At 35.2% G+C, this 25778-nt stretch overlaps 3 protein-coding genes and 1 long non-coding RNA gene across 9 annotated transcripts; 1 reads left to right on the plus strand and 3 right to left on the minus strand.

The window, feature by feature from the left end:
• LOC110269428 (zinc finger BED domain-containing protein RICESLEEPER 2-like) lies at positions 391-1367 on the minus strand. The gene is made up of 3 exons (XM_021117253.1): positions 662-1367; positions 507-570; positions 391-409 (listed from the first exon to the last, which is right to left on the minus strand). The coding sequence occupies exons 1-3, from the start codon at positions 957-959 to the stop codon at positions 391-393; spliced, it is 381 nt and encodes a 126-aa protein (XP_020972912.1). The 5' UTR covers positions 960-1367.
• On the minus strand, positions 12443-23708 carry LOC107630271. Of its 2 annotated transcripts, XM_021118717.1 has the most exons (7): positions 23458-23708; positions 15099-15370; positions 14637-14704; positions 14562-14598; positions 13262-13517; positions 13076-13153; positions 12443-12872 (listed from the first exon to the last, which is right to left on the minus strand). In XM_021118717.1, the coding sequence occupies exons 2-7, from the start codon at positions 15135-15137 to the stop codon at positions 12739-12741; spliced, it is 612 nt and encodes a 203-aa protein (XP_020974376.1). In that variant the 5' UTR covers positions 15138-15370; positions 23458-23708; the 3' UTR covers positions 12443-12738. The 2 variants fall into 2 exon arrangements, with proteins under 2 accessions (XP_020974376.1, XP_016188855.1); XM_016333369.2 differs by lacking the exons at positions 15099-15370; positions 23458-23708 and adding an exon at positions 15971-16279.
• LOC107630269 (suppressor of mec-8 and unc-52 protein homolog 2) lies at positions 17522-23597 on the minus strand. 5 transcript variants are annotated; one of them, XM_016333367.2, is made up of 12 exons: positions 23458-23597; positions 22362-22497; positions 21776-21913; positions 21577-21626; positions 21106-21220; positions 20916-20964; positions 20665-20754; positions 19988-20056; positions 19766-19889; positions 18947-19302; positions 18436-18819; positions 17676-18199 (listed from the first exon to the last, which is right to left on the minus strand). In XM_016333367.2, the coding sequence occupies exons 2-12, from the start codon at positions 22406-22408 to the stop codon at positions 17918-17920; spliced, it is 1704 nt and encodes a 567-aa protein (XP_016188853.1). In that variant the 5' UTR covers positions 22409-22497; positions 23458-23597; the 3' UTR covers positions 17676-17917. The 5 variants fall into 5 exon arrangements, with proteins under 5 accessions (XP_020974375.1, XP_020974374.1, XP_016188853.1 ...); XM_021118713.1 differs by having other exon boundaries at positions 22362-22444; positions 23458-23588; XM_021118716.1 differs by lacking the exon at positions 23458-23597 and having other exon boundaries at positions 17522-18199; positions 21087-21220; positions 21577-21621; positions 21776-21921; positions 22362-22496.
• Positions 21928-23805, plus strand: LOC110270102. Its single transcript, XR_002359181.1, has 2 exons — positions 21928-22473; positions 23450-23805. It is a non-coding gene; the product is annotated as an uncharacterized LOC110270102 (long non-coding RNA).

Below are 25778 nucleotides of genomic sequence, written 5' to 3' on the forward strand. Positions count from 1 at the left end.
CGGTTCAGGTAGCGGGTACCCGATGACTTTGAAATTCATAAAAAACCAAATTGGCAAATTTTTAGCTTAAAAATTTAACAAATACAATAAACATGTAACATCAATAGAAATAATGCAAACATATTAAACACCAAATATATTAAAAACTAAACTCATCAAAATTCAAACATATTAATAGTGAATAATCTTTGTCTAATGAAAATATAAAAGGGCAATAAAAATATTAGAAGTTAAATACAAAAGTCTAGTAAATTATCTTTGAAAGAAGTCAAAACCAAAACACATTAAAATCTAAACATTAGAAGCTAAATACAAAAGTGCAATAGACATATTTGTCTAGTTTTCAAAGTCTTCACTCCATAATCCTTCACTCCATCAACCAAAGCATATTCAAGAGAGGAGTTGTGACCTTCAAAAAATCAGCATATAATTAGCTAATGTCAATATATAAAATTGATTAATTAAAAGTAATTCAACAAATAAATAATTAGTGAAAAAATGTTAACCTCAAATTGTTGTAAACAATATCAACTCCAATGGCTTGATTAGATATTGTTAAAGTTGAAAGCTCTACATTAACAGTAATTAAATTATTATTAGAGACTCAACCATAACAACAATTACATAATAATTTAAAGAAATATAATTTAAAAATAGTTACCTAATTCAAGTTTTTCTTGGTCCTCAAGTTCTTGCTTTAAGTCATACATCTTCTCTTGAGTCTTCAACCAATTTTGTGAGCAAATTAGAGACTCAACAATAAAAGGACTTAATGAGCTTCTAAATTGGTCAAGCACACGACCACTAGTACTAAATGCCGACTCAGAAGATACAGTAGAGACGGGAATAGCCAACAAATCCCTAGCCATGTGAGCATGAGCATAATACTTCATTGATTTCAATTTCCACCAACGCAAAATGTCTAAACCGGAAATGTTATCCTCCACATTATCTTCCATGTATCTTTCCAATTCATTCCTTTTGACCTCACCTTGCTTTTTTTTTAACCCTCAATCTAAACTCATCTTCGAAGGTATATTCCTCCTCATTTGCATTTTCACCACCAACCCCATGATCGTGAGAGGCAATGCTAGAATTAAAACTACCAGAAGAACTACCATCTGGAAGGGGATATATCATAGAGTAATACTCAAACAACTTATGAATGATATCCTTCAATTTTTCAACATATCTTTGGCTTGATTCAACCCATACACCCGATTAAGACAAAATTCAACATACTCATACTTGTAACGAGGATCAAGAAAAACAGCCACAAAGAGAAATTAATTTATGCCATCACCCTCCCAATATTTGTCTAGTTTCACTTTTATTTGTGTCGCCATCTTTCGCAAACTAACATCATTACTCTTTCTCCACTTATTCAAAGTTTTTTGAATATCACACAATTTATTGAAAAAATTATTACATGTAACATTCAAAGAACTAGAAAAAGTAAGAGTTGCATCATAAAATATTTTCAAGAACTTCACAAACATACGTGCCATTTTCCAATCATTAGCATCAGGAGGTCCTCCTTCAAACTCAAGCGCCAACAAATCAAATGAGTCTTGATAACTAAGCCGACTAAAAGTCGATTCAAACTTCTCATCAGCCTCTAGCATCAAATAGGTAGAGCTCCACCTAGTAGACATATCTAACACTACACTAGCTTTACAAGTTATATTAGCCTCTTGAACACACCTCTTAAAAGCTTGCATCCTAGTAGGAGATGACCTAACAAACTTGCATGCAATTCTGATTTTAGTTATTGAGCTATCAATCTCTTTCATACCATCACTGACAATTAGATTTAATATGTGAGCACAACATATCATATGCATGAAATCCCATTTAACAATGTTGACCCATTCCAATCACCCATGCCTCTAAGTAAATACGAAATTGTAACACCATTAGCACTAGCATTGTCAACAGTTACACAACATATCCTTCTAATACCCCACTCTTGCAAGCACTGTTCTAAGGCTCTCCCTATAGTTTCACCCTTATGATCAGTAATCAAACCAAAATTCAATATTTTTTTATGCAATGTCCAAGACTCATCCATATAATGCGCAATCACACACATAAAATTCAAATTCTGAATTGAGGTCTGAGTATTGGTAGTAAGGGAAACCATTTGACGATTTTCAGATAACAAATTTCTCAACTTCTCTTTTTCATATCTAAACAAAGCCATACAATCTCTAGCAATTGTCCTACGAGAGGGAACCTTAAACCTAGGTTGTGATTTACTCATAAATTGTCTAAACCCTTGAGCCTAAACGAATTTAAAAGGAAGTTCATCAACAATTATCATATTTGCAAGAGCAAGACGAGTTTCCTCTTGATTAAAATCAACAAGCTTCATAGTGACTACATTAGGGTCATCCTCAAATTGGCTCCCAAGTGCAATAGTTTTCTGTCCCTTTTCAACTTGCTTATGAGGGTTTTTAGTGCAAATTCTTAAATGTTTATGCAAATTTATTGTACCATGACTAGAACTATTGCATGCATATTTTTTTACAAGAGTTGCAGCAGGCTTCATTAGGAGAACTTTTAGAAAAATGCGCCCAAACACTACTAGGTGCTCTACTGGGTTTACGTTTTACCTCTTTTGGAGGCTTGCCAGTAGTTCTAGCAACTTCAGTTTGTGTTTCTGATGAAGGATTTGAGGCAGGAAACGGTGGGGGAGCTGGACTTTGCGATGTTCCACCAGAAAGACCATCGTTCTCAGCAGCGGGAGTGGCTGCACTTGGAGAAGAAGTATTTCCAACAACCGTATCACTTTTAGGGTTAGTTTTATGCTGAAATCCATCTTGATCAACTAAAAATCCGTCTTGAATTCAATGCTCTTGATAAATAGTTGTTTCCAGATATATTAAGAGCATTGAATTCAAGATGAGAGAGTTTCGCCATAATAAAAATTTGTTACCTGAGTCTTCTAAAAATTTGATCAGAGTCTCGTGCTGATAACGTGTTGTGAAATAAATAAATAAGGAATATAAAATAGAAAAATATAAATATGCTCTTATCTCACTATAATATAAGTAATTTATCTATTTACTAATATTATAGCTTAAAACCACATAGAGATAAGAGAGAGAGAGAGAGAGAGAGAGAGAGAGAGAGAGTTTATTAGGAGAGAAGAATATTATAGTAAAAGAGAGAGAATGGAATGATTTATTGCTGTGTGTCTAATACTCATGCCATACTATCACTATTTATACATGTACGACACTTTATTTTCAACTCTCAATTAATTTGATTTTGTCTTGAAAAATATTCCTTCAACATTGAGAAAGATAGCCACCCAAGATATACGTAGTCATCCATATTGAAGGTTGTGGTAGTCTTAGAGAAGGGGGGTTGAATCTATGCCTTCCTTTTTAGTTGCTGTTATTACCCTTTTAAACAAATTTGCAATTCTGATTCTGTTTGAACTCAACAGCGGAAATTTATGAGACAATTTATTTTTGTCTCATGAATATCAGAAAACAGAACACAGCAGAGAAGAGAAAAGCTAACACCAGCATATATCCTGGTTTGATTGCCTTGTGCTATGCAACCTACATCCAGTCTCCTCCACAACTATGGAAGAATTTCACTATAGTTAACAGTATTACATACACCAATAACTCAGGATTGACCCAATCCTTTCACACTCAAGTTCTAACCTAACTTGACATTGGCTATGCTAATACCTAACTATTCACTCTTAGTGCTAACCCAACTAAGAAAGGGATACCTCACAGGTACAAGATACAAGACATAAACACACCTAAAGAAATCTGAAAATAACTCTAGGCTTTTCTCTCAAGTGTATCACTCAGCCTTTTTCCACTCATGGCTTTTACTTGAGCTTTCTCACAATGCCTTTTCTCACAAGAAATTACAGAAAGATAAACTTAGAAAAGTACATTACAATCAGTAAAACATGAAGGAGATTGACTTCATCAACAGCCTCTGTGCTATGCGAAAAACCAGATTAGCAAGCCTCTGATTTAGTTCTTCATACTGACGGAATGTACCTTTGATTAGGTTACACTGTCCAGTTAGTTGAACTTCTTCAAAGTGCTCTCTCAGAACAAAACCTCTATTCACTGGTTTTCTCTCCTTACTTTCTGAATGAACAGCAAGCTTCTTATATCTCCTTGCATGTGGCTGAGTTCTTCTTCCAAGGTCAACACCTTGAGCCTTGAGCTTCAACTACTCACAGATTCACTTTTTTACCTTAATCCTCAGAGAAGAAACTTTCCCTCTGACATACTCATTTTGACCGAAAGCCACAAAGCAGTAACAATAGAATTCTTCTTATGGTCAACTTGATCTTAGCCATAGAAATGCAACTTGGTCCCCAAGAATCTCTTGTGACCGTGGATTTGTAGCAGTGAAGAACAGATATCAACTTTCCCTTGAAAGCCATTTTCGGATAGTGTAGAGAGTTGGGAAGAAGGGATGAAGATCTGATTCATGCAAGATGAGATGGATTACCTTTCTTAAGCTTGATTTGGTTTGGATTTTCTGTTCTTTACTTCTGTGCCTCAAGCTTCAATTTTCTCTTTCTTGCTTCTTTGGTTACTGGCTTATGGAGGAAGCTTTTCTTCTCTTTCTCTTTCTTACTTTACTGAAGTCTTGATGTGACTTGATTAGAGAGGAAAAGGATGTTGCTTTTGGTTAAGCAAAAGAGAGGGATTTGCATTTCTGAAACCAGATCGGGCTTGGATCGGGTATTGGTATGCTTGGCCCGCTTTAATTTCTTTGGTTTCTTTCTTTGCTTTTGCTTGGGCTCTTTATTTTGCTTTCAGCCCAATATTCTTTGCTGAATGCCTTTTATTCCATTTGGGCTATGGAAATTTGGCCTGCAACAATAAACAATTAGTTAATAAGTAAATATAATTAATCAACACTAATTATTTATTTTGCTCAAAAATAATGTTTGTCATCACTAATTAATTTAGTTAATTTCTTAACTCAACAATCTCCCCCTTGATGACAAACATGATTTAAGCTATAATCAAAAGGAAATGAGTTTGAGTCAGGTTTAGAAAACTCCCTTTGATTTTTGTCATTTGCTTTTATGTTGCTCCCCCTTTCCTTTTCAAGGTTAGCTCCCCCTGAATTTATGCTCTTCTCTTCTTTCCTGTTTACATATACTTATATGGAACTAAACAGATGCTATGTACCAACCAAAAGTATAGCAAACAGTGATAGTTTAAATGGCCAAAATAGAGCTTTAATACATACGGGTCAGAATCAGATAGCAACATATCATAATCAGCCCAACATCAAGCTATTACCATCAGCAAACAGATTCAGCATGTGAAAACAAGTATTAATGCAGCAAAGATTATTCAACATGCAAACTCAAGTATGGATGCAGCAAAAATCCCAAAAAAATACTAGGGTCCTATTGCTATTACTCCCCCTTTTGTCATCAAGGGCGGATAATAAACAAGATCAACAAAAACAAAGTCTTGTATCCTGCAGAAAAGAGTTAGAGCACAGTTCAAAGTGCTAACTAAACTACCAAAGGTGCAGTAATATCCAGAGTTATTACAGTCATCCAAAATGAAACAGTTTAAAAGTACTAAAGAAGCAGAATTCATGAGACAAAAAAAGGAGAGCAGCAACAACAGTTTTTATGAGACAAATCCTAGGCATCAGAACCATTCCCCTCCGAAGCAGCTTCCTCTTCAACATCAGAAGGGCATATAAAACAAGAGTATCAGTGTAGGAAACCCTTTGATATGAGCCGCTTTGAGGCAGAATAATATGATTGACTATTTGGTGCAGTTGAGCACGCTCATATCCTAGGGCTTTGTGAGTGGGTGTAATGTCATCTATTAAAGAGATATGTTCACAAATACTAGCCAGGGCATCATTGTAAGAAACACCAACTCCTTCATCCCACTTAACTGACGTGTAGGCACAGGGCCCAACATCAGTTTAACCTGAAACACCTTTTTGGGCTAAAATTAAATCCTCTTGAAAACCTTTTGGGCCACAAAACATTGATTGAAAACCTTTCATGAAACACACAAGTCATCAAAAACTAACAAACAAGATTGTAACATTCATATTTGGGCCTTGAGGTGATATGAAATTAATGAAACACATTTGGACCACTCTTGATCTGAATATTGAGGTTGGCTCAGATTGAGATTCATTTGAAACAAGCCCAGAACACGTTGACTTGATGGAAACGTTCATCACTTGCCCAGAATTGTCTCATGCCTGTTTATGAGACAAAAAGCTCCAGCAAATACATCAGCATTTTTCAAACAAGGAATCATAACTCAAAATTCCTAGACAAGTCCTAAGCATGCAGAATCTATCCTCAGCTAATGGTTTTGTAAAAATATCTGCTAATTGCTCCTCTGATTTGACAAATTGAATACTAATAGCCCCTTTTTGGACATGTTCTCTTATTGAGTGAAATTTCACTTCAATATGTTTAGTCTTAGAGTGCAAAACTGGATTTTTAGAAATATTAATGGCACTCATATTATCACACAGCAGGGGAATATTTTCAGCATTTAATTTGTAACCAGCAAGCTGCGTTTTTAACCATAAAAGCTGAGAACAACAAGAAGAAGCAGCTATATACTCAGCCTCTGCAGTGGAAAGGGCCACCGTTGGTTGCTTCTTACTTGACCATACGTTTAAGGACTTCCCAAGGAAGCAACATAAACCAGAAGTGCTCCTTCTATCAACTCTGTCACCAGCAAAATCTGCATCACAATAACCAACTGCAGAAAAATCATCAATCTTAGGATACCAAAGACCGAAATTGGACGTGCAATGAACATATCTAATGATCCTTTTAACAGCCGAAAGATGTGACTCTTTTGGTTTGGATTGGAACCTAGAACACAATCCAACACTTTGCACAATATCGGGTCTAGAGGAAGTTAAGTACATAAGAGAACCAATCATTCCTCTATACCTAGTCTCATCAACATCTTTCTCATTTTCTCCCTTATCTAATTTAGAGTTCGGGTGCATGGGAGTTCCCATGGGTTTGGCGTTTTCAAGGCCAAATTTCTTAACTAATTCCTTGGCATACTTTTCTTGATGAATGAGAATACCATTTTCAGTTTGTTTAATTTGCAGCCCAAGGAAAAAATTAAGTTCACCCATCATACTCATGTCAAATTCACTTGTCATGAGTTCTCCAAATTCAGAACAAAGGGATTCATTGGCTGATCCAAAAATAATGTCATCAACATATATTTGGACTAGGATAAACGAATCATTAGAATTCTTGATAAATAGAGTTGTATCAGTGGTGCCTCTTTGAAAATCATTTTTCAAAAGAAAAGAGCTAAGTCTCTCATACCAAGCCCTAGGAGCTTGTCTTAAACCATAGAGAGCTTTAGACAATTTAAAAACATGATCAGAATGCTCTTTATTTTCAAAACCAAGAGGCTGCTCCACATAAACTTCTCTATCTATCACACCATTCAAAAATGCACATTTCACATCCATTTGGTATAGTTTAAAACCACAAAATGTAGCATAAGCTAAGAGAAGTCTTATGGCTTCCATTCGGGCAACAGGGGCAAAGGATTCATCAAAGTCTATTCCTTCTTCTTGGTCATATCCTTGTTCCACTAGCCTTGCCTTGTTTCTTGCAATGCTACCATCTTCTCCTAACTTGTTCCGAAAAATCCACTTGGTGCCGGTCACTTTCTTTCCACTAGGCCTTGGAACCAAGGTCCATACTTGGTTCTTTTCAAACTCAAGAAGCTCATCTTTCATAGCTTTAACCCAAGAAGGGTCACTGAGTGCTTCCTTGACGTTTTGAGGCTCTATTTGTGAGAGAAGGACAATGTTTGATCCTTCATTTGCCTTTCTAGTGGAAGATCTTGTTTGCACTCCATGAGAGACGTCCCCAATGACAAATTCCTCAGGATAATTCTTCAAGAATCTCCATTCACGAGGTCTGGTGGACTTGGAGGCAGATTCATTCACCAAGGGATTCTGGGCGCTGTTGGCTGCAGAATTTCCTTCAGATTCATGAGACAAAATGGAATTGTCTCTTGAATTTTCAGCATTAGCAGTTTCTGGTTCAGCTTGTCTAGAATTTCCTTTTTCATGATTTTGAGCAGCTTCATCTTCCTTTTGAGCTTGATTTCCTGCATCACAATCTTCCAAAATGCTTTGTACCAAGTTAGTATCACAAAATGTAACATGTATGGACTCCTCAATAATTCTAGCATCTTGATGATAAACCCTATATGCTTTACTAGTTGTGGAATATCCTACAAACAAACACTCATAAGCCTTTGGATCAAATTTTCCCAAATTTTCTTTGTTATTTAAAACAAAACATTTGCATCCAAAGATGTGCAAGTAATCTAAGTTTGGTGGGTAGCCTTTCCAAAGTTCATAAGGGGTTTTCTTCAAAAATTTCCTTATGATTGTTCTATTTAAAATGTGGCAAGCTGTATTAACCGCTTCAGCCCAAAGGAATTTTGGGACATTGCTCTCACAAAGCATAGCTCTTGTCATCTCTTGTATGCTTCTATTTCTTCTTTCCACAACACCATTTTGTTGTGGTGTTCTTGGAAAAGAGAAGTTGTGAGATATTCCAAATTCCTCACAAAAGGATTCAAACAAATTATTTTCAAGAGGAGATGCATTTCTTTTGACAAACTGATTTTTAATAAAGTTATTCCTCTTTGCAAAAGCATTTTCACCAGAATTTTTTTGAATATTTTTGCTTTTCGAAAATGAGTTTTTGTTGAAAAAAGTTAGTTTCTTGAAAGCAGCCTCATTTTTCGAAATATAACCCAAACCTGGCCGGTTTGAACACGGTTCAGTTTTTGGTGAAGGCTCAGTTTCAATTGTGTATTCTTCATCAGATTTTCCTTCACATGTTGAAACATATCCGATACCTGATTTGTTTGGTATGGATTTGGTATTTGATGAAGAGGCCACAAATTTTATAGAGGAAGTGTTAGAAACAACATCTTCCTTGGCTATGTAGCCTAAACCAGATTTTTCAAACAATGGTCTTTGACTTGCAAGTAATTTGTCCAAGTTGCTAGAACCTTGAGCAAATTTTGCTAAGTCACCATTCAGCCTTTTAATCATATCATTTAATCTTTTATTTTCAGCAATTAACTCATGAGAAGGATCCACAATGTGCTTTCTTTTTAATTTTTCAAGTTCAGATTTTAGAAATCTGTTTTCTTCAATGATGTCTAAAGCACATTCAGTTTTCTTCACTTTTTCTTTTAAAAAATCATTTTCAGCTCTTAACACATTTCTTTCAGATCTGCACTCATTGTATTTATCAAGCAGTTTTGATGTGTTTAAAGTGAGATCATCAATAATAACATGCAAGTCCTCAATGGTTAAATCATAGTAGTTTACCTCATCAAGATTGTTGTTTCCAGCCATGAAGCAGTCTTTGTCATCTCCTTCAGATTCTTCTTCTTCATTTGAGTCATTCTCAAGATCTTCCCAAGCTGCCATGAGTACTCTCTTCCTTTCCTTCTTGCCTTTGTCCTCCTTTTTGAGCTTTGGACAGTTTGACTTGAAGTGCCCAGCCTCCTTGCAATGATGACACGTCACCTTGCTCAAGTCTATCTTTTGCTCCTTTGAACTTGAACCCTTGTATTTGCCCTTGCTTTTCATCATCCTTCTAAATCTCCTAGCAAAAAACAAAAGCTCGTCATCTGAAACACCATCACTAGACTCACTCTCTTTCGGTTCTATTTGTGACTTGAGGGCTATTTCCTTTTTCTTTGAGTCTGTGTTTGTGTGTGTGGTTTCATAGGCAAGGAGTTTTCCTCTCAGCTCATCATAGGTTATGGGACTTATGTTGTTACTCTCGGTTAGGACAGTGGCAGTGTTTTCCCATTCTTTTGTGAGGCTTCTAAGGAGTTTTCTCACCAAGGTTTGTTCTGCATAGTTTGTACCCATAGCATCAAGGTTGTTGATTATGATTGAGAATCTCTCAAATGCTTCATCAATGCTTTCTCCATCCTTCATTCTAAACATCTCGTACTCTTTTCGCAGCATATCAATCCTCGTTTCTTTGACTTGTTTGGTGCTTTCATGTGTAACCTAGAGTTTTTCCCAGATTTCTTTGGCTGTCTTGCATCTAGACACCTTCCGGTACTCTTCAAAGCTGATAGCACAGTGAAGAAGGTTGATTGCTTTAGCATTCAGCTCTATCTTCTTCTTATCATCTTCATTCCATTCAGCTTCTTCTTTTGGAGTCACCACTCCATCAGCACTTGTTTTTGTTGGGATCTTTGGACCGCTCACAACGATCTTCCATAAGTTGTAGTCAATGGATTGGATGAATATCCTTATCCTTTCTTTCCAGTAGGAATAGTTCTTTCCGTTAAAGAAAGGTGTCCGGTTGTTTGACTGGCCTTCAGTGAGGGTGTATGCAATTGTGGTTGTGCCCAGATTGTTCGCCATTGGATCTTTGCTCTAAACGGTTAAGCTTGATTCTTGAGACCTTAGCTCCTGATACCAATTGAAGGTTGTGGTAGGCTTAGAGAAGGGGGGTCTATGCCTTCCTTTTTAGTTGCTGTTATTACCCTTTTAAACAAATTTGCAATTCTGATTCTGTTTGAACTCAGCAGCGGAAATTTATGAGACAATTTATTTTTGTCTCATGAATATCAGAAAACAGAACACAGCAGAGAAGAGAAAAGCTAACACCAGCATATATCCTGGTTCGATTGCCTTGTGCTATGCAACCTACATCCAGTCTCCTCCACAACTATAGAAGAATTTCACTATAGTTAACAGTATTACATACACCAATAACTCAGGATTGACCCAATCCTTTCACACTCAAGTTCTAACCTAACTTGACATTGGCTATGCTAATACCTAACTATTCACTCTTAGTGCTAACCCAACTAAGAAAGGGATACCTCACAGGTACAAGATACAAGACATAAACACACCTAAAGAAATCTGAAAATAACTCTAGGCTTTTCTCTCAAGTGTATCACTCAGCCTTTTTCCACTCATGGCTTTTACTTGAGCTTTCTCACAATGCCTTTTCTCACAAGAAATTACAAAAAGATAAACTTAGAAAAGTACATTACAATCAGTAAAACATGAAGGAGATTGACTTCATCAACAGCCTCTGTGCTATACGAAAAACCAGATTAGCAAGCCTCTGATTTAGTTCTTCATACTGGTGGAATGTACCTTTGATTAGGTTACACTGTCCAGTTAGTTGAACTTCTTCAAAGTGCTCTCTCAGAACAAAACCTCTATTCACTGGTTTTCTCTCCTTACTTTCTGAATGAACAGCAAGCTTCTTATATCTCCTTGCATGTGGCTGAGTTCTTCTTCCAAGGTCAACTACTCACAGATTCACTTTTTTACCCTAATCCTCAGAGAAGAAACTTTCCCTCTGACTTACTCATTTTGACCGAAAGCCACAAAGCAGTAACAATAGAATTCTTCTTACATTTTCTTTAGAATTTAATTTTGATGCATTATCAGTGTAAAATTGTTTTACACGTGTATCTAATATATTAATAAAAATAACTACCATTTACATTGATCGCTTTTCTTTATTTAAACATTAATAATATGTTCTTTATTTAAAATAGTTATAAAAACTTCTTTAATAGTACAAGCTATAAAAAAATAGTTCTATAATAGCAATCTTATTTTTGAAAGTGAGATTATTTATTTCAACTTTTAAGTACAAATCAAGTTGAAATTGATTTCTTTATTTTAAATTTCTATTTCACCTTCTTAGAAAAAAACAAGGAAAATAAAAATCAATTAAGAACATTAGCAGCACATTTAATTAAAATAAAAACAATTCATATTTAAAATTATACACAATTATATTTTGTATTTTGCAGTTATCCACCAAAGATAAAATAGTAATTAGAGTGGAAGTTAGTTAAAAAAAATTGTAGAAATGCAAATATGAATGTCAAACAACACGACAATATTTGTTTGTATATAATGAAAATAGTGTATGAAATAATAGAATAAATTCAAAGTATCAAATAGACCGTATAAAAAGAGGAAGTATATTGCGAATTTTAGGAACATTGAGAATTTTGCAATCAAAACGGTAATAGATAAATTTATGTATAATGACAATTTTGCATGCAACATTCAATGTTTGAAATTAGTGAATAAAGGATTAAAAAACTTACTCTATTTCAACTAATTAAGCTGCCCATACAAATTAAAAAGATAACAAATCACCATTTAAACATATTACAGAATCAACATGACATAAGTTAAACATAAATATAATAAAAGAGATTAATTATATAATCCTTTTGTATACTAAGCAAATTAAGTCTTTTAATAAATATATATTAATGTTTTTATTAAGAAAATATATATAAATACAATAAAATAGATTAAGTATATGACTTACACTATTATAGACTATACACTAGGAATAATTATTAATATCAATAGATATATAACAATAAATTTTTATAATAGATCAATATTTGGCCAGCGCGGGTTTTACACCACTAGTAAGTCATAATAACAAGACTAAAAACATAATAAGCTAATAATAGCATCATAATTTCATATGGAAGAACTGTGACTCAACTTGGTCAACGAAATTATTTAATTAATACAACTTTTTCTCCTATTAAGCGGATATCAATGCCATTCCCAGTGGTGTCACATCCTCCATTGCATGATTACTTGACCACCCTGAAAAATAGAAACAAGAAGGCATGCCTCTGTGTAGCCAAATAGCTTTCATTTGTGTAAATTGCTTTCAAGCCTTTCGATTGCAGCACTAACACCACTTTTTATGTCTCTCTTATCTAAGTTTTCATTTGCAGCTTGATTCCCTTCATTAGCTTTTTCTATCAGCTTCAAATGGAGCCAACCTGCCAACGTATCATGAGACAAGACTTTCAACAAATATAGTGAAAACTTGGTTGAATATGAGAGATTGCTACGAGATTGAGCATCAAGTGATGCTTCTAACATCATTATATTCCACAACATATTATATATGAAACTTATGCATCTGCAAAAGTCACATCGACAATCTGAGCTGACAAAGTATCAAGAAATATAGCTATGTTACCAAGAGGAAAGCAAAATGTTGCTCCCAAAACTGATCCTAGCATCATGTTCCTAGCTCGCCAACGTAGTGATCCTGGCACTAAAAAGGGAAACAATCTATTAATACAATGAAATGAATGAAAAATGAATTGTTTTTGTGATTCAGTCCATGTTATATAGAGTCTAGTGGCAGAGTATCATTTCTTACATATTAAACCAAAAGCTGAAGCAGTAGCTGAACCAGCACCAACAACATTAAAAACATCATGCACACCTCGCTGCTCTGCAAGTAGATTTTGTAAGCCATAAAATGCAGCAGTGAACATTCCAAGGCATACTCCTCCAACTATTGAGCCCCGTGTAACCCTAATGAACCGTTTCTCCATAGCATCTCTCATCAAACGATATTGCTCACGTTTGTCTTCTGTACTCCCAAGCTTCAATGTCACTTCTGCGTCCTTGCTCTAGCAAAACATTGGGACTTATAAATACCATGACTAAAATTGGATAATAAAGAATAAAACCTCCACCTTCACATACTTGACAACAGAATGTTTAATCAACAAAGAAAAGATAAACCATAGCACTATGTTCATGGGTTTTGTTTCTCTGTCTAAAGAAAATGCTAGCTAGGTTTATTTTTGCATTTAGATATTAGCATTCATTCCATCTATTGATTATTGAAGTGGGTCAGGTATTTATCTCCTCAACTTCATAGAAATGCATTAAAAGGAAAACAAGCTTATACAAATAATAGAAAAGAGTGAAACTTCACATTAGATGACATGAATAAAGAAGATATATACTATCTATTGTGACAAAACAGAAACATCTTTGCATTCATTTAAGAAATTAAGTACTCAGTTATTCTTTGTACTGCAATTGCAATTCAACAAATTAAAACAACTCCAGTCTTTTTAGCTTAAGCTCTTGAAAACCTACAAATGGATCAAGTATACCTTTATGCCAGCCTGTTGACAGGATTAGACAATCTTTTGACATCTTTATGGTACACTAATGGATTGGTTTACACCTTTCTTCTGATGTTACTAGTTCCCCAAGAAAATAAATCTCATCAAGTAAGAAGGATTGAGCAAAAACTCTAATATTTTTTGGATTATGAATAAACAATATCAAAGATAAAGTTCAAGTACATTTAACTCTAAATAGTTTCTTACCATGTTATGGAAGGTAGCTTAGCGTTATATACAAGTAGTTTTTTAAGGAAAATAAATCCTCTGCATCCACACAAAAAGAAAAAAAAATTTCTTTCGATATCAACACCAAAGTGTTATTCATGACACATCTAACAGTATGCAAAAGAAGATCACTTTCATACACGGAGTTACACGCAACATTGAATTCTATAATGTAAAGAATGAAATCCATGATTGTAGTCTGGATGTTAGCCGTAACACCTGTTCTGTATTCAGCATAAAACACTCTCATAGCCATATGGAAAAAAAATGAAGAAAAAGGAATCGAGACCTCTTGTAATCAGAACTTACAACAGAAGCAGCTGCCTCCTTGCTACCGCCGTATAACATGCCAGCAAATATTCCAATAACAGTTGTCCGTATAACATGCCAGCAAATATTCCAATAACAGTTGTTGTACCCCAGTTAACAGTTCCCGCTAACTTTGGGGAGGCCTGGTAAAGGAAATTAGATAATATCAATGAACCTAATAATTGAATGAACTCAGGATGGTAAAGGTAAACACATTTCATAGTTATCTTCAGGAACCTAGAAGAAAAGGAAAGGGGCCCAAATTAATGTTTTTCCCAATTTACTAAATTATTTCCAGTATACCAATACAGATTGATCTAGGGTTGATCAAATACATATTCACTATATTAATATCTTTATGCAATGACAAGGAAACCAGTTCACTTACCAATACCTTCATATAAACAAGAAAATTCTAGTGAACCCTACTCAAATTCTTTGTCTAATGCTACTATATCAAATATTGCAGCTAGATCAATTTAAGAATAATAATGATATAAAATTCAGGAATATAGAAAGATGTGAGGAGTTTCGTACAATCGGTGTGGGGGATTCTGCGTCGTCGGTGGCTTCCATGGTGGTAAACGCCGTAAAATGGAAACGGAGTTATGTACGGAGAAATTAGTTAAATTAGGTAACCGAATCGAAGTGGAAGGAGCTCTAAATTCTCAATTTCTCATCGTCAAATCTGCCCGCGTTCTAATCGGCGTCGCCACTGCCAGTCGTGACTCGTGAAAACAACTTCCTTCCTCTTTGTCAGTCGATGTCACCTTTCGTTGTGACACCTGCTTCTTCGCCAGTCCGTTCACCCGAGTTTTTAAAAGAGTATTTAGACGTAAAGATCAATGTGGCTATTACCAATTAGTACAATTGAAAGACCTTACTGCAGAGTATTTATTAACATTGCAAGCAATATGTCCCCAAAATGAAAGTTTACAATAAAAAAATAAAACAATATAAACAATATAACACTGCAGAGTATTCATTTAATTACTCAACTAATCAGAGTATAGTTTACATATAATTTCTTCATAGTTACTATCTTATATATAGTGTGTACCGCTAATACAAATCTAAATTTCACCATTAGTAAAATTCAGTTTTAGCTTTCTTTCAATTTTTTCTTCGTTTATCTGCTACCATGAATTATAATAGTAAATGAATAGCATAATATTTTTGAAGTTAAAAATCAAAATTAGCTTATAGAAGATCCTCAGTTCAAAATCAAATCTAGCTTTTACATAAGAGCAAGATTCTATTAATATTTAAAAAATTGAACAGCACGATTGCTTCAGAGTGATCAAGATTGCTTTATTCAACAACTAAGAATGTATAATTTCAAAAATTGAACAGAAAATAAAACAATTAACACTTTAACATATAACATTCCCCAAAAATTATAGACTAACCTGACTGAGTGACCGGAGAAGACGACGCTGGAGCCTGGAGGAAGCTGGCTGCTGGAGAGGGAACGCTGACTGAAGACGAAGCTGGCTGCTGGAGAGGGAACCGCGAACAACGATGCTGACAGAGATACCGACTGAGACGCCAACGACGGAGAGAAAGTTGGTTGCTGCGTGGCTGCCGCTACCAGGAAGACGATGGAGAAGACGATGCGCCTGACGCCTAATGGAGAAGACCATGAAGATTGAAGAAGCTGGTTGCGTGGTAGGAGGAAGCTCTGCCTCTGCTAGGATTTCTACTTTCTGGGTTTACTCCATGGTTTCTACTAAGGATATTGATTAAGCATATCGTAAAAAAAAATATTTTAATATTATTTATTATAAAAATAATTTTTTTTATATTTTTAATGTATTAAATATATCAAAAATATTAAAATATTTTCTTTTTTAATATGCTTAACCAATTGTCCTTAGGAGATAAGGTAGTAAAATTCATATAATAAATATAAATATACATATAATTAAATTACATACCGAGAGTCATAGACTACAGAAATAATTAAAAATATGTTGGTTTCAAATAAATTTATATAATATTTTTTTAGATACACTAGTAATAATAAAAGTGGAATTTAAAATTTCATACATATTAATAAAATTTTTTATCACTAAACTACTTTTATCCGTTTTTTTTTAAATAAATCTATGGCCTTAGATGAGTCATAGTAATTTTTCTGCTTTTTTTCCTTCTCTGAATTAGTCCTTTCAGCTAAAATAGATTTAGGATATGTTTAGAAATGGTAAGAAATCAAACTTATTTCAATAATTATTTATTTTTATAATTGTTTTTTAAAACAATCTATTATATAATAATCAATTTATGTATAATCAATTTATGTGTGGATACTTTTGTTGGAAAAACGATTTCAAGATGATAATTTAATTTTTATTCTTTCTCACAATAAAAGAATTTTACATAGACAACCAATTGTATTACAAAAAAATAATTAATTTTCAAACTTAATACTTAAAATATCGTCCTATATTTATGAATCTAATTAAATGCTCGTACAAAATTCTTTATATTATCATTATATCAAAATTAATTTTTTCAAAATATATTAAAAATTTTTTTGAAAAAATGCTATAATTACAAAAATAAATATGAAACAATTGTTCATATTATTTAACATTTAATATCTGTAACATTACTAAAATCATTACACTTTTAGAATAATCAATTTTAGCTTATAATGATAACATTTAGAATATTATTCTTGCTATTAGGCTATTATTTTTAGCTTAAAATTATTATTTTCATTCTAATCCATCTTTAGTCTTTTAACTAAGGAAACGTGTTTGTTTTTTACAAAAGGTCAAAAGCAGCTTCTCTGGCCTTTTCAGATATTTCCCAAACATAGATTTTGGTTGACATAATTTGCTCAACTTTGCTTTTCGCTGACCATATTTGTTAGCTCCTTAGGGGAAATTGCCTACAAATGACCTTAGATAAAGTTTGGACAGAGCAATTTTATCAAGGATATTACTAGGGGTATAGAATATAACAACAGAGTTTGATGATTAGATTATGGTTTCTCACAGCAGAGGCCTAGTATAGATGGCATATCTGTATGTAGTTTAAGAACCCATAGTGTGTATGAGTGAAGGGTGTGTGCGAAGTGTACAATAACCAAAAAATAAAAGATCATCCTTCGAAGAAACTTGTAGGCGAAAATACTAGAACTAATTTCAATTTACAGCTCTGTAGATTATTGTCCCATTAGATGGCACTTATCCTGGCTCTTTGGAGAGAGGGGAAAAAAAAAGGACGACAAACAAGAATAACAAAACCTCAAACTCACACAAACTAAGTATTAACTACTAAGATTTCTATAGCAGGAAACCAGAAATAACTCTATTCTCATCATCTTTGGTTACAAATGGAAGGCTCGTTCATATTCGAAGCTTCTTTCCAGGTTGTACCTCATCATCATAGTGGGGGCCTCCACCATCACCGTCCATATCCTTTTCCATCTTCTTTCTGGCAAGTATCTTATTGATCTTGTGCAGTTCGTTATTGAGCTTCTGGTCCTTGTTCTGCTTCCGCGTCTTCCGGCCATCTTGCATCTTCACACCAAACTGGAATGCAGCCTTTGGCATTGCTTCCTTCTGCTCATTGTAAGTGGCCCATTCCTCTTCGGTCTCAAAGTCCCAACGATGAAGTCGACCCTTTGCCTGTTCAATGCACATTTTCATTATTATCACTTTTAATACAAACAGGTTATCAACATACTGATTCTTCTCAAAGGGTCATCTTGAGAATAAAAAGTAGTATAATCATTATTTATATGTTTTCATATTTATAGTTTTCTGAAATTAGGAAAACATATAATATACTTGAAAATAAATGAAAAACATTGCAGCCAGTTTAATAATAAGAAAATAAGGTAACTGTCAATGCAATTACTTACCCTCCCACCCATATCCATTTTGGACAAGTCATCTTCATCATCACTATCCACTATTTCACGGTTATATTCTTGATACCCGGGGTAACATTCAGAATAACTCTCAGAAATGAAATTGGGGTCTTTTTCTCGGGCATCTTTCTCCCTCAGTTGTTGAAGTCTCTGATCATCTCGCTTAAATACTGATCCCAAACCTCGATCTTTCTCTTCTTGTGTCATAAAACGCGGATCCTGTGGCATATCTAAACCCGCTTGCAAATCATAAGTCTGCATATCTTGCTGAAGGTATTGATCAGGGTAAGCCAGCTGTTCAGCATACTGGTACTCCTGCCACTCTCCTTGGTAGCCACCAGCCAAGGCTTGTGTTTGCATAACATCATATTCATTCTGAGACAAGACTCAGATCAATGAGGGCAGAAACTCAACTCAAAAGCCACACTCTAATGTTTCTCTAAAAATTAGGGTGAAGACAAGGTACTAAACATGAAATTTCCAGTTATATTCACCAACTTACCGATTCTTGCCACGCTTGAGGGAGTGCAGCAGGTGGCACAGGACCATAAGTAGGTTCAACAAAATATGAAGGTTTGTCCTTGTTCCTAGGAGACTCTTCCATGTCCTCAGAGAGAGGACTTTGGCTCAAGTCTTTGCCAGGTACGTCATACTCCACACCCTCACCAACAAAGATGTCATCATCTTCTGCTCTAGCAACAGCTGGGCCTTGTTTCTCTCCTGAATTAGCATGACTTTTCTTCGATGGAGGTGGTGGTGGTGGGATGAACTCTCTTTCAGTTTGATTCTTTGCCCTCCCACCTTCAACCTTTGATGAATTCTCTTCATCATATCCATTACCAACAGCCAAATTCTTTCCTGTGTTCAAAATGGATGGTGCCAAGAGTACATTAACTATTAAAATTTCCAATAAATTATCAGAAATATATGACTATATAAAAGATAGGGTAGCAGCCTCCCTCTCCAACATCTCCCTGAAAGTTTCTTTGACATTAAAAATGAACAAGGAGGAAAGTAAAAATATAAAACTGCTTACCATTGATGTATGTTAAATACAACTTATATAGTCGACTCAAGTATAAGCACGATCAATTGAACAAACAAAAATGTTCGCAAATACAAAGATAAAAAAAAAGGACCTTAAGAACAGCATCATAATATGATGTTTGTAACATAATAATTAGAACAAAGTCAGATAAATTTCAGTAAACCATACTGCAAGAGAAGATTTTATGGAAATTGTATTACCTGATACAATAAAGCATATACTCACACAATAACATCCAAAAATTCCAGATGAACTGCTCATTGCAGTTATTACCTTTTGCATCTTTTTCCTTCTTTTTCTTCTTCAAAACCTTCCCAGAAGAGCCAAGACGAAGATATGACATTATTTTAGCAATCCGATCTAGAACAGATCCATCAACGCTAACTGTAACCATTTCCTGTGAAAAATAAGGGCATGTACATGAGGTGACACATGCTAGGCAAGCTATAAAATGCAGAGAAAAAGTGCCACAGAGGAATCAGCAAGATCAAAAACCTCCGGTACTGGACAATCAGCCTTACTACGGTGCAAGGTCGTTGGAATATCATGAGCATATCCACTCTCCTGACATACAAAAGCTGGAATCTGTTAGAAAAGTGCTTCTATTCTAGAGAGTAACAAATAAGCTGGTAAAGGATTAGATTAACCGTTCCATCGATTTGAGTTGTAAACCTAAAAATGTCAATATAGCTACCCCATTTAACCTTTCCCCCATTATTGTTTATAATTATCAACATATGTAATTAAAGTGAATCAGGATGCAACAGCTAGCTAAAGGTCTCAAACATTCCATATCTGATTGTCCATGCATATGATGCTACATTGGACAACCTACAGTCGTAGAGACATGAGTAGAAACAGAAAGAGGCAGAGAGAGACATGTAATATCCACAGCCAAGATGCTTAGTCTAGTGAATGTCCCCACATGGTATACTGACTTAAACTAGGTGAAAGAACCTATTCACTAGGAGATAAGCAACTACCGCAAGGATACACAAGATGAAAGCTGTATATTGCCCAATATGCATGTACTTGCAATCAAACATGCTAATGGCCACACCGAGCATGATAAACAAATAATTGCACAAACAAAGCATGAATTACAATAACCATGAGTCTCATATCATAAAGAACAAAACCACGTCAATTATCAAGTACATGGAAATTCTCACCATGTTAAAAATAAATGTCATTCGACCTGGAAGGAACATTTCATTTGTCTTTATGATGGTATGAGGCTTCACTATCCACTGATAAACTGACTGAAAGGAGAAAAAAAATTAAAGAATTGAAACATATTAATAGAAGCAAGCAACAATAATTCATGAATTGGAGCACAAACTTCACATTCAAACTGATAAAAATAGGAGGGGGAAAAGCTTTAGTTCATATTGTCAGTAAATATTCAACAAAAGTAAAGAACCTTTGCAGTTGATGTGCGAATTGAGACTTGTTGGTCTTCCTTAGATGCTCTGTTGGCAAATCAAAAGCAGGCAGTAAAACTTAGATTCATTAAAAAATAAAACCAAATAAAAATAATAGTTAATAATGTTTTAATTGACAGATTTACAATAAAATGATCACTATCACTGACACTTCTGGACTAAAGTTACCTAGGTTTCCCCTCAACATCATCCACAGCATCTGGCTTCTTGTCAATCTCGCTTCTAACTTTGTTCAGCAATGCATAATCCAAACCTTTGACCAAATGTGTGTGCTCCACATCACCTGCCCAAAAGCAATAAACGCAACATGTTCTGTTTTTAGCATAAGTAAGTCAATATTCAATAAAAGTTACACTAAATATTGTTCACATATATATTGACTTTACAGTCATGTCTGCAATAGTAGAGGCAAAAACTCTATTCTAGGGCGATATAATAAAAAACAAAAATAACACAACAGAAAAAGAAAGGTCATGGATGCACATGGCACTGGAATCCTACATTTCAACTTCCAAAGCACCTTGTAACAATCCAGATATCAAAAGCTTTAGAGAAAACAATAAAAAACATATTATCATACTAATTTCTTTGTGAAAAAGATGGCAAAACTCAATCATATTTAAGAGTATGAATACGAACCTCCAAGGTACTTGCTCTTTTCAATGGATAATTTGTGTGCATCAGCTGACCTTCAAAACATTACCAGATTGTTAGTAGACTAAGCAATGGCAGGTAGCATAATTTTTTTTTTCTTTTCATCTTATTTTGGCCGAGTTAACTAAAAGATGAATGATGTGATATTAGATAACAAATATAACATAAACAGTAGAAAACTCACCTTAAATCTACAGTACCAGGAGGAGCAACAGCGTGAAATGCCAGCTCTGTAGGCTCATAGTCAGGATTTTGATCTTCTCTACGCTCTTTAGCACGATCTCTATATTTTGGTGTTTCTGGTTCTTCTGGTTTCTCTTCCCTGTGCAACTTCCAGTATCAGAGTAAGTATGCACATCATATAGACATATACACGATGCAAACTTTTAAGCAACCCTCCATTTTTTGTTCACTCTACTCAATAAAGATAAGTCAAACTACAAATATAAAGGTATTCATCGAGTGAAAATTCTCCCCTTTTATCTTTGTCAATCATTGCAATAAACAATTGTAAATAAGTTCCTGAATAAGCTTCATTGATGTCGGAAATCCATTCATACAAGGGCTAATCATCCTAAATATCAAAACGGTGGAAAGGCATAGTTACCTTCTTCAAGCTTATATTCTAATACCTGAATATTAACCAATCAATGAAGACAAATGTAGAATTGGCAAAAATGTTGCCCAGAAACACGGAAGAGCTAGTAAAAACAATGGTACACCAAAAAAAAGACCTTTTTTACGATAAACATGAATTGGATATGACTTACTTGCGACGTATAGGTTTCTCTTTGTAATTCTTCTTCGAGGCAGTCATTGGTGTAGTGTGATTTTGTCCGGGGTTGAAATCAAGCTGAAATTCCCAATTCGTTCGAAAACTCCGTGGTTAGGGTTTTGCGCTTGAAGCTGAACCAAAAAGAATCGTGAAGTTTTTTTGGAGCAAACTTAAATTACGGTTATGTCCTTCCTATAGACAGACTAACAGATTCAGTAGTAATTTAGTAATGAAAAGATTTAGACGCTGATAAAATGTTATCGACAAAAAAAAAATTAAGAGGATTAATTTTGACAAAAATGATCAATTATCAATCGAGTTATCTAACGTTAAAGTTAAATGTTGATGTGTCAGTTAACAATTATTTATAATTACAAAAATTACTCATACTTTTAATTTTTATAATTTTAAAAATACTCAAATTTTAAATTAAAATTTCTAATCTCCTTTTTGAGTTAAATTTTAAGGTGATATTTAAACTTGCAATCGCATATCAAGAATCAGGATTTCACATCAAGAATCAGATTTCACACAAAGAACTTTCAGTGTTTATCTCAAGGTTGCGAGAACCGAACCGATCATTAAACCGGTCGAGTGATTAAATAATAATAATAATAAAATTATTAAAAATTTGATATACAATTTCAAATATTTTTAAACTGACAAAATTCAAAATTTTTATAATTTGATATAATAACTTGTTCATATTTTATCGTTAAAAATCTATAAAATAAAAAAAATATTAATTAACTTATAAATTATAACAAAATAATCAGCAAGAATTCTCATTGCAATAAAAATTTAGAATCACATACTTACACTTACACAAAAATTCAAACCATAAGTAACAAAAAAATTCAGAATCACAACAAATTTCAACAAAAATTTTTCAATTAAGTATTCAACAACAAAAACTCAGAATACAGAAAACTCAACATCCAAATCCAGAGAATCCAAAAACAGAGAAACTAACCAAAACAATCCAAACTTAACACGCAAAAAGTTTCAGAATCACATAAGCAACAACCCAACTCAGAACACAATCCCAACTCAGAATCTTAGAAATTGAAACTGAAGAAGCAGTGGCTTACCGGAGATACGGCGAGGGAGGAACGGCGGTGACAAAGTGAGCTCGGAAGCGGATCAGTTTGCGATGGCGAGGCCCCGAGCAGAGATTCCACGGCGAGGCTCCGGGCAGAGATTAACGGAGGAGAGGACGCGCTTGAAAAGGATCGAGCAACCGTTCGCGTGACGTGGAGGAAAAGAGGATCGAGGACGACGACGACGGTACCCTCTGTCACTGCCGACGACGACGATGACGGAGGCGGGCTTCACGACGAACACAGAGACGGTGAGGAGGAGAAGAGTGGCGGCGGCTGGGGGGTGACGGTGGCAGGTGGGGCTTCGCGTTGAGCACAGAGACGGTGAGGAAGAGAAGCGTGGCGGCGGCTGGGGGCTGACGGTGGCTGGTGGGGCTTCACGACGAGCAGGCGGCTGCGGGCTGACGATGGCAGCGGTGTTTACTCTGATAGGGTTAGGAAATTAGGAATTTTGGTGAGAAACTGAGATTCTGAGAATGTGAGAGAGAGAGAGAAGGGAGAGGGGGTCGCCGTTTTGATGCTGATGGGGAGAACCGGGCCTTCAAAAAACCTGCCCGATTCTATCGGTTCATCGGTTAACTGCCGGTTCAATTGGTTTATAATCGATTTTTAAAAGACGGTTTTAGAGGTCAATTAGGCCGGTTAGAAGATCAGTTCTCAGTTAATCCGATTGAACCGGACAATTCGGTGTGTTTTTTAGAACCTTGGTTTATGTTTTCTTCCTCCACAAGAATCAGAAATTCATAAATTCAAATCAATGTTATACAGATTCATAAAAACATAATTAATCAGTTACTCACTCATCAAAGTATAACCCAACTGAATAACTAAACAAAAAAAAATAAAAAATAAAAACTGAGAGTGAGTTTCACGAAGACATGTAGGTAGAGAAGAGAGAAGACCAACCTGTCCAAGTACGAGGCAGACTCTAGCGAGGGAGGGGGAGGTAGCAGTGAAGGACGAGGACGCAGAGTACGGAGACGCGACAGTAAGGTTGCTTGGTAGCCACAAACGCTACGGTGTAGTGCAGGGGAGCTACAGATGCAACGGCGCAATGTTAGAGACGCACCGGAGCCGACGAGACGAAGCAGAGGAGCTGATCGGCGATCACGAGTTCTGGAGTTGGAGTGTGATTGAGAGTGACGTAGAGACTGGTGAAATCGTGATGAAGAGAAGCCTTCAAGCAGTCGTTTAAGGTTAGGGCTATTCTCTCTCTCTCTTAATGAAACGATGTTGTTTTCGTGTTAGGAAGGAAAAAAATAAAATTTTCAAACCGGCTGGGTTTTTGCAAAACGCCGATTCGCCGATTTTTACCAAAATTGGACGGTCTGAACCAGTTCGATCCGGCTCTTTATGTTGTCTGATCAGATGACTCAACCAAACCGACCTATAGTTCGGTTCATCAGTTTTCCAATCCAATCAGTCGGTCCGGTCCAATTCTTACAACTATGCTCGTACTTTTAAATTTTATAATTTTAAAAATACTCAAATTTTAAATTTTTTTATTTCTAATCTCCTTTTTTAGTTAAATTTTAAAGTGATATTCCAACTTGCATCAAGTCTCAATCTCTCAATTTGCAATTGCCCCAAGTTTTTTCTTAATAATAGTGACTCACGAGATATATTTTGACGAAGAAATGTACCGAGGGAAGCCACGACGGATAATCAACAGCTATATTACGTGGCTATTCTAAAAGATCGCTGGTTTTATTCTCCGAGTCGAATAATCACAAGCAGACCATAATCTTTGGGTTTGGGCTTGTTTTGGATGAGAGTATTCCTTCTTACACGTGGATGCTGCAAAACTTGTTACAAGTGATGTGCAACAAGATTCCTTCCGCTGTTCTCACAGACGAGAATGACGCTATGATTGCAGTTGTTCAAAGAATATTTCCAAGGGCAAGGCACCAATTGTGTGCGTGACACTTGCAAATGAATGTTACATCAAACTCAAATGATGAAATATTTTAGGAGGTGTTCTCTAAATAACTATATGCTGATATGGGAATTGATAATTTTAAAAGGGATTGGACACAAGCGGCCGATAAGTACGGATTGCACGAAAAACTATGGACAACACATAGGTACAAGAAGAGGGGGATGTTGGCCAATGTCTACTTGTGACACAAGTTTTGTGCATGTTTCAGGATAATTTTGAGTTATGCAGGTATCAATGCGAATGTAAAAAAAATCCTAAGTTCTAGACATAGTATTCTTAAACTTATTCAAAAGTCAGAACCTTGAGTTGTTTGTCCGGAAATACAACAACAACAAGCTTCTAGCCCAGTTTAATTCATATATAGCATGTCGGT

This window comes from Arachis ipaensis, chromosome B03 (assembly GCF_000816755.2).
Source record: "Arachis ipaensis cultivar K30076 chromosome B03, Araip1.1, whole genome shotgun sequence".
Lineage (NCBI taxonomy): Eukaryota > Viridiplantae > Streptophyta > Magnoliopsida > Fabales > Fabaceae > Arachis > Arachis ipaensis.

Coding starts and splice junctions, on each gene's coding strand:
- LOC110269428 (XM_021117253.1), bottom strand. CDS start 959: ATGGAAGATAATGTGGAGGATAACATTTCCGGTTTAGACATTTTGCGT. Junction 571..661: donor CCAAGAAAAACTTGAATTAG/GTAACTATTTTT, acceptor CTGTTAATGTAG/AGCTTTCAACTTTAACAATA.
- LOC107630271 (XM_016333369.2), bottom strand. CDS start 16,204: ATGGTCTTCTCCATTAGGCGTCAGGCGCATCGTCTTCTCCATCGTCTT. Junction 13,518..14,561: donor AGGAGGCAGCTGCTTCTGTT/GTAAGTTCTGAT, acceptor ATGTTTTGCTAG/AGCAAGGACGCAGAAGTGAC. Junction 13,154..13,261: donor TTCAGCTTTTGGTTTAATAT/GTAAGAAATGAT, acceptor TTCCCTTTTTAG/TGCCAGGATCACTACGTTGG.
- LOC107630269 (XM_016333367.2), bottom strand. CDS start 22,408: ATGACTGCCTCGAAGAAGAATTACAAAGAGAAACCTATACGTCGCAA. Junction 20,965..21,105: donor GATGTTGAGGGGAAACCTAG/GTAACTTTAGTC, acceptor ATTTGCCAACAG/AGCATCTAAGGAAGACCAAC. Junction 20,755..20,915: donor TTCGCACATCAACTGCAAAG/GTTCTTTACTTT, acceptor TTCTCCTTTCAG/TCAGTTTATCAGTGGATAGT.